The 8883-nt window shown below is 36.0% G+C and overlaps 1 protein-coding gene across 2 annotated transcripts in view; it reads left to right on the top strand.

Annotated features, from left to right (window-relative positions):
* The window catches only part of NBAS (neuroblastoma amplified sequence), a 250417-nt gene that overhangs the window by 73975 nt on the left and 167559 nt on the right, over nt 1-8883 (top strand). For both annotated transcript variants that reach the window (XM_006910241.3, XM_025045807.1), the window contains exon 22: nt 8356-8439. In XM_006910241.3, the coding sequence (XP_006910303.1) occupies nt 8356-8439 (84 nt within the window). The remainder of the gene's footprint in view (nt 1-8355; nt 8440-8883) is intronic.

Here is an 8883-nt window from a genome sequence, read left to right as displayed (position 1 = left end):
CGCATTCACTTTTTCGATTCTCACAGGAAACATAAAAATGTTTCTTTTCCCTTTAAAGTTGAAAAGTTCTTTTAGAGCTACGCTTCTCTTGCTGAGGCCCGCTTCCATGTCTGGAAGTATACTTTCCCTTCTAATAAATCTTTTCTTTTCTGCTGTAAAAATAAACAAATAAATGAAGTTGAAAAGTTGGTTAGTTACGTAACCCAAATTCAATTCCCAAATGTACAGTTTATTTCTGAGCTGCTCTGGGCAAAGAACAATAAGTTGGTTTGTGTTTTAGGCTTGGAATGAGTACTTCACCTTCACAGTGACTGTTAATGGGGAAGGAGAAGAGTACTTTACAGAATGGGGTATGTCGGCAGTTTCTGATCCAAGAATGATCTGCTGTTTGGATCAGGAAGGAAATGCCTGATCACCTCCACAGACTGGGTGCACGGTCTGGGCTGCCAGTGGGACAGTTGGTGTGTGTGTGTCTCCTGGCACTGTGGCATGCGAGATCCTGACTCAATTAGTTCTTGTCTTTCTGTTTGTTTAAAGCAACAACGGATTCAGGGCAATTTCTTTGATTAAGAAGGTAGAATAATATCTCAGAGTAACATTTATGGGCGTTGGAAAGTATGTTGATACCAATATTTGTTATATATTTGATACTCTGAAAAGAACAACAAAGGTGTACTGATTGATTAATTCATTTCCTAACTCAACAAACATTTCATGATTGACTACGAACATTTAAAAAAATTACAAATTTAAGTTTCACATATACTTCTCATAACATGTTTGTGAGATAAGCAGAAAAAAGATGATCATGCTTTCAGGGCAAAACATTTAAGAGGCATTAGTGAAATATATTTTGAAATAAGGAGCTATTTAAAATATAATCTTAATTGCGTTATGACTTCAATGTGTATTTAACTGTTGTCAGATATCTTAATGTGGCTTAATACAGTTTAAAGTTTCTGATTTTTATTTGAAATTAAGAAATATTTGAGGGGTACTTTAAAAAAAAAAAAACTGTTCCCCTAAAAATGTGTTATTAGATTGAGCATTACCTAGTGATACCAAATGGTACTCTTTTCATACAGATGAGATTTGTCTTTCATTAGTTGTTTTCTTCCGAAATTTAAATACCTTGACCAATATTTCAGAACATGTGATCCTTAAGAAGATTATAACATCTTCTGAATGGTTGAATTACCTCAGGGAAATAGTCCCTATAATTCTTTTTGATCACACAATGTCTTTTCCAGGCAAGATTCCATTAATATGTAAATACTTGTCTGTAACAGCAGTGAATCTCTTTATCACACTATATTTAATTAACATATAAATAACCCTGTGAGACACTTTCCCAATTTCTGATATGGGCAAGCCTGTTTAAATATTGTATTTGTAATAAGTAAAATTCTATTAAGAATCAAATTTATATTTTGTAGGCAAAGCATATACATTATTTAAAAAAGTGTTTTGACCTCAGCGTGAGCCCATTTTTTAATCCTAAAGGTTTAGATACTACATATAATAACCGTGGAGGAAAAAATTCATGACATGTAAATGTTGGGGTCACATAGCACATAGTGTTTGACATGTATTCGATGTGGAGAGGTGACAGTGTGGTACACCAGGAAGAGCAAAGACTTTCAGTCAGAAACATGGATATATGTCCTGGTCCTTGCGTTACCTGCCAGCTGCGTTACTTCTCTGAACTTCAGTTCCTCTGAGTGTTAACTGGGGAAATCGTAGAGGTGTTGTGACGATAAAGTAATCTCTGGGCTGTGGCATCTAGCACGGTTTCTAGCATATAATTGGTATTAAACGTATAGCAATGGTGGTAGTAATAGAGGATGCAGCTGTAGCAGCAGCCTCAGTTTTTTGGTGCATGTTGGCAGGACTGTCATAGGTGCCTTTTAGTTTCTAGTGCATTGAGTGGTCTTACATAAGACGGACGAATAAACCAAATGTGAAATTACGGTAGGGAATATCCTCCCTGACGACCCTGTCGCTTTCATCTCTCAGCTGAGGCAGTGCCCCTTTCCTGGTATCAAGTGCTCGAGATTTTATCTTTTTAATTTATTGTTCAGATTAAGTTTTATATCTTGATTAAATCTTTCTAGTTCTTAAAAAGGTTTTTTAATTGTTAGCTGTTTTCGAGAGCTCTGATTTTAGGATTAAGAGAATGTCAGTAGATGTGTTCCTTCTGATCATCAAATCATTTATTCATTTAAAAAGTTGATGGTGATTTTGGAGCTCATGTAGTTTACTTAACCTGCAAATTTATAATTGTAATATGTAAGCTTTGGTTTTTTTTTTTTTTTTCAGAATTAAATGAATTAACACATTTATATAAATTGAGTTAAAATTATTTATTATTGCTGTGCACATGGCACTACTACGAGTTGTGATGGATGGAAAGTAGTATTTACTAGAAAGGAATATGTACTTTTCATGCGGAGGCAGAATATTTACTAAGAACTTAAGAAAATAATAGATAACTCCAGGGAAGCGTGAAAAGAATATACCACCTGTATGTTATCATGAGGTTAAATTGGAGTAAGTGCCAGATGAATTGTCCAGTCATAGGTAGTGGGAATTCAGAATGGGGAAAAAGCAGTCTCACTTGGAATGGTCACAGACACATCTGTGAGAAGCAGTAGTTTGAGCTCGAAAAGATGGGATTCAGGTAGGTAGAATATCGGCGTCTGAGAGTACGGCCTCTGGAACTGGACTGCCTGGGTTCAGCGTTTTGGTTGTGTGACTTTGGACAAGTTACTAAGACATTTCTGTGCCTCTGTTTCCTTCACTGTAAAATGGGAAGGATGATATCGGTTATCTCTCAGGAATGCTGGATATGTGCGTGTATGTGTGTGTATATGCTCAGACTTCACATTTGTCCTCGCACATAGGCAGCACCGCATAAATGTTAGCCACGGGCTGGGCACAGTTAGCAGCTTTGATAGTGTGTCAAATGCCCGTTCAGCTCAGGCACAGAAGTGGGAATACGCAGGGATCTCGAAGGGCGACAGTGAGACAGCCTTCCTGTGGCTTGGGGTCTGTGCGGGCATTGTTTGTGGTTTCATGTGGTGATATGAATCAAAGATAAAAAACATTCTTCTCTAATTCTTTTGTTCAAACTCCATTAGCACTACAACCTTATATAGGTTCAGGGTTATAACGTACATTGGTACAGTTTATGAATGTTTGGTACATTTCATTAGCTTCGTAGCTGATAAATTCAGATGTCATATACTTTTATCTTTGTCTTAGAAGCCTTTTCCGGTTTAATTAATAAACCAAAGGAAATTTGTTAGGTTCTGGTTGTCTTTAAGTAATAGTAAATAAGGGCCTCGCCATTCTCCCTGCTGCTTCTGTCAGTCTAAGTAACAGAGTGACAGGGAGTGACACTGACTGGATTTCTGTCATCTTACTGTGGGTCTTTGTAAACATGTAGTTTCGGGCCTCCGCAGTTTGGGGATGGCCCTCATCAGTGCGCAGTTGGTTCTTACACCTAGATCCTTCAACACCACCACATTTCATACTGGTTCCCTCTCACCGAATGAAGTTCTGGCAGCCCTGAGTCTGTGGTTTCATTATGGTACATGGAAATTGTAATTCACCAATTTTAAGTTGAGCCCCTGTTTTCCATAGGTGCAGTATTACAATATGAAAAATCATCACAAAAATAAATAAAACATATGCACTTAAAATATTTGTTATAGGTATAACACCAAATGCTGAATGTAAAAGTTATTACATAAATGTTTTGTTTGGGGAATTTTTTTAATGTTGTCCATTTTAGCTTGTTATTGTTAACCTATAGGCTATTGAAATTGGGTTTGAGGCTGCCGTTTTTTCCTAGTAACTTATCTTGTAGCAAGCATAGATATTCCTCATTGTTCTTCAATGTCTCTTCTTCAGAATTTAGGATCATCTGTCCAAGTGACAGGTGATAGCGGTGGTGACGTGTATATTCATCTGTTGTCTCTTGTTTTTTGACATTAAACACCTTTGTGAAGAGCAGCCTTTCTCAGTTATTTAAGTAACTCTTCTGAAAAATTCTATGGGTCTCCACAGGAGTTTGTGGCTGTCTCGTAAACTTTAACGATTTTACAGACTAGTTCTCCTTAGAAATAATCAAATCATCCCTTGTGCGTGATTAAAAATTCATTTTCAAACTTGGTTTTAAGCATTTGGGAGAGAGATTATGCCTCGTGGAAATTGTTACTTATTTCAACTCCATAAATCAGCTCATCACATTTTCTTATTACTATTTATTGCCTTGGCCAGGTGCCATATACTTAGGGTGGTGTCGGTGGAGTTTATTGCAGTTGTTAGGTATTTGTAAATATAATCGTTGATATGATTGTTAATATGGTACTGCTATTTACCATAGAGTAGATTTGGAAATGTCAGCCAGTCACATGGGTATTTCACACCCCACGAAAACCCTTGCTGGTGTTAATAATAATTGATGCTTCTTTTGATGGTTTAACACTTAACTATGTTCCAGGTACTGCTCTAGGGGCTTTGTATAAACATACTATTTTGATCCTGTCCAAATCCAGATGAGGTTGGAATGATTATTATTCTTTTTCACTAATGAGGAAATCGAGGCACAGGCAGATTGAATCCCTTGATAAGGTTATTCAGCTCTGTGGGGTGGAGTCACATTCTAACAGAGGTTAGACTTCTGAGAGCATACTCTTAATTATGATGGATTAGAATTCAAGAAAATATTGGCTCATCTCTTCATTTCGGGCAGGTACTATTACGGCATGTACTAAGTAGATGGAGCCGGGGAGCAGCTGGGTCCCAGAGATTAAGCCAGTGGTGGGGGGAGGAGGATCTGAGTCCCAGAGGCTGGCGTTTGTAGTCTCATTTCTTTTGTACACATTGCTAACATCGAGGATGCCGGTAAGTTTGAGGATGCGTAATTATTCTCTGCTCTATTTTATAAGGAATTCTTTAATTAAATTGAACCCCATTGGTGCAGCAGAGAACTCCAAATGATGCCTTTAGCTATTTTTCTTTCCAATTTGGCATCTGAGCGATAACTAGCTTTTTGATTGGTTTCCCTTCGCGATTCAGATCAGTGTGACTTGTTCAGTGATGTTGACCATAGGGTAGTTATACATGTAGGCCCAAGTCATTAGTTTTTGTCTTTTATTTACCAGAACATTTTCTTCTGTGCGAAATAATAGAAATAAATATAACTCCACATCTTAAAACCAGTGCCTAAAAGGCGGCAATTAGTAGTAATTCACTGTCTGTTTAGCTTTTGTTTCCAGGGTATAAGACATGAATAAAAGAACTTTTTGTAAGTTTTTTCTTGATAAAATTTCTTTGAAATAGAACATTTCTATTTAGTGTGAGAAATAATTGGTGGGAGAAAAGTTGAACATAATAGAACTTGTTATATGCATTCCTTCCCTGCTGACATAAATGTTCTCTTTAAATGAAACCAGCAAAGTTTATTTTTTGGAAAAAAACAATGGAACAGAGTTCTAATATAAAGAATCCTAAAATTAAACAAAAACAGTTATTATTTTGTAAAGAGATAATTTTAAGTTTACTGTGCACTTTTTTTGTGTGTGTGGGGATGATGCATTTACATTTTAAGACTTCCAAACCAAGTGGAAACAATAGAAGAAAAAGATGAAATAAAGTATGTAAATGTTGTTTTGTGTTTATAGAACTTTAGATTCAAAGTGTAAGTTTTATAACTAACCAAACTTTCTATAGTTTTTTTTTTTTATAAGGAACCATTATGTTTTCTAGGCTTCTTTCTTTTTTTTGAACCATAATTTTACCTTATTTAGTTATTAATTTACATGACGTATTTTTGTTGTGAACAGAATTAATGAACAAGATTTCTCTGAATTTAAGTATTCTATCATTTTGCTTACCTTATGAAAGAATAAGTAGTTAAAATATGGGTGTTTTTTAGAAGGTAATGACAGAACAAATCAATTATTTTGAAATATAACAAATAAGATTTAGGGAAATATATGTTCTAAAATGTTTTTTCCCCCTGAAGTATAATGACATGTCCAATTATCTATATTGTAGATACATGCCATTACTAGTATGGCCTGCTCTTTCATCAGAGGTATTGCACGTTAAAGCAGTTTATTCTGTCTGGACCATAGTAAGAGATCCGTACATGTTAAAGATTATTACCATAGCTGATCATCACTGCTATATTACTAGTAGCACTGTGATTATTGCGGTTGACCCTCGAACAGTGCGGGCGTTCAAGGCACAGACAAACTACATCAAGTCCTCCGCATACGTACATTCCCAACCACAGGTCAGAAATGCTCTCTCAGCAGCGATCAGCACACGTAGAAATGCTTGGTCGTACTGGGCCTTGAGATGCAGCGAAACACTGTACTAACCTAGCGCTCTCTCAGGTCTGCTTTTTGGAGTGGGCCTCTGAGTGGAACTTGTCTTCAACGTGTATTATGATGAAAATAGGTATTTTTTCTTACCCATTTCCATTCAGTGAAGCATAACAAAGTTTCACAACTTTTTAGTTTTTTAATACCAAATAAATATCGTTTTGCTGAGAGTCCCACGGCATTGCTAATCACTTTAGTAATAAACCTTGTATTTAGTATATTCTTCGTACAGAAAATACAAATCTCAACTTATGATGCTTTTTTCTAAAATTGTTGTAGCTTATGGAACTATGTCTGCATTCATTAGAAAAGACAATAATAGTTTGTTACGTTTATTGTTTTTCCTCATTCCTCAATTCTTTGCTATAATTTATTCTTATGTTGGAAGAATGAGCATTATCATCATTGTATCCAAATGTCCTTTTTTACTTTTCAGTGGTCTCTGATGAACTATTAGTTATCGACAAGGACGAAAATAAAAATAGTTTTTCACTTGGTAACAAATGAAATAGTATGATTATGACATCCATTCTAAATAATCATCTGTATGATTCAGAAATTTAAAAATATGAACTCAAACGCCTTCAGAAATGTGTCTCTGTTACGTAGTTTGCTAGGACATTGCATTCTAGTTAAAATGTGGGTAAAATGCTGTGTTTTTAAAATGCCGTATAATAAATTTCTCATTGCATATGTCTAATGGGGAACTTTGGGTAATTCGCACCAACAATATCTGCAGGGGTGCTGGTGACCAACACTGCCCACTTCCAGGTCTTCTTAGTTCCCTTTTCTACTTAAAAACCCACCAGTGGACTCCTGTTATCTTGTACATGAGTACTAATCTCTTCATCAACATAATTTTCAAGCGTTTATGAAGTGTTTGTTGTGCAAGGCATATTTTATCACCTAGTAGGATAAGAGAGTACAAAACATAACCTGATAATATACAAGAGCATCATTCTTTCTCTGGGACTATGATACATTTTAGGGAAATGATACTATTGATACTCAGAAATATGAGAGAAAATGTTTTATTGAATTATTATATAAAAAAGGCAGTTGAAATTTGATCTTAAAATTTTTGTCTTTATTCTTAATTCAGAATTTTTCAGTTTTCATGCTTCTTGGGATGTAGAGCTAAAAGGGACATTAGAAATAATGTTCGAAGTGTTTCACTTTAGAAAGTCCCGTGCCAGACTGCATAGCTAGTTAAAAGACAGATGTGTTCTGTTTCCTTTGCCTCCTGATTTGTAGCACATGGCTCTGCTGTGTTACCATACTGTTTTTTATCTCACTTTTCTCTTTCAATTTATTCTTAATTTTCTTAATCAGGCCTTTGCCTCTTTTAGATTCTCCTGTTATGTTTTAGTGATATTTTTAACCTGCAAAATCATTTCTTCACTCTTGCTATTGCCTGTCCTCTCTGTCTGTCTGTGCCGTCCAGTATGGTAGCAATTAGTTACGTCGCTATTTACATTTTAATTAAAATTAGTTAAAATTAGAGTTCTCTCTCTTAGTATCAGTGGCCACATTTCACGTGCTTTATACTTATATGTGTAGCTAGTGGTTGCATCCTGTGATCATAGGAAGCTCGATCGTAAGCTTTTCGAAGGCAAGGGGCCATTTATGTTGGTATTGACATAAAGCATGGGGTCTTGGTAAACGTTTTGGGACGTGTGAATGGGTACGTACCCACACCATCCATTAGTTTATTGCCAAATACTTCGTTTAGAATTCTCCTTTTTGACTATTTTATGAAAGAAGAGAAATCATCAATTTGGTATTTTTAACTTACATTTGTATATGACGTGTATCATGTACCACCTTATGTACCATAAACAGGAGTCTTGGAGATTTAAGGTGCTAGAGATACGTTTTGCTACGTGTCCCTTGTGTAGCCAGTCAGTGAGGTAATGTGTATTTTAAATGCTCATGTATTTTTTTCTTTTACTTGAAGTTATGACGGCGACTCGTTGATGATCATCCCTTGGCACGAACGTAAACATCGAGATAAAGATTGGTGTGAGGAGTCCGAGTGCAGGTGAGAAGTGCCCGCAGCAGGGGGCTTCATTCCTCTGTGGCACAGATGGACGGAAGGCCCCGTAGGTGCTGTGTGGTGTGCGAAGTTGGTCCTTGACTTAGAGAGTTTGAGTGAGGCTTAAAAAAAAAACTTACTCTAGTTAAGTAAAGAATTTTTTAATGAAAAAAAATATTAAATGCTACAGAGGAATTATTCTAAAAGTGACCCTTATTCAAACAACTCTGTTTCATTTTGAGGTATTCCTTTTCACTCTTTGACATACACAGGTAATTTTTTTTATAGTTTTTATGGTATGCATGCAATTTTGTTCTTGACTCAGTTTTAATTTTCGGTTTTATAAGATTTAACCTTGGAAGGCCTCAGAATGTGGAGGCTTCAAGTCCTGAGGAAAGGGGTGGGGATGAGGTATGGACTGAAACGTTGGATAATACTCCGTCGCCGTTT

This window comes from Pteropus alecto, unplaced genomic scaffold (assembly GCF_000325575.1).
Source record: "Pteropus alecto unplaced genomic scaffold, ASM32557v1 scaffold61, whole genome shotgun sequence".
Lineage (NCBI taxonomy): Eukaryota > Metazoa > Chordata > Mammalia > Chiroptera > Pteropodidae > Pteropus > Pteropus alecto.
Note: the sequence above shows the minus strand (reverse complement) of the source record. Positions and strands in the feature narration are given on the sequence as shown.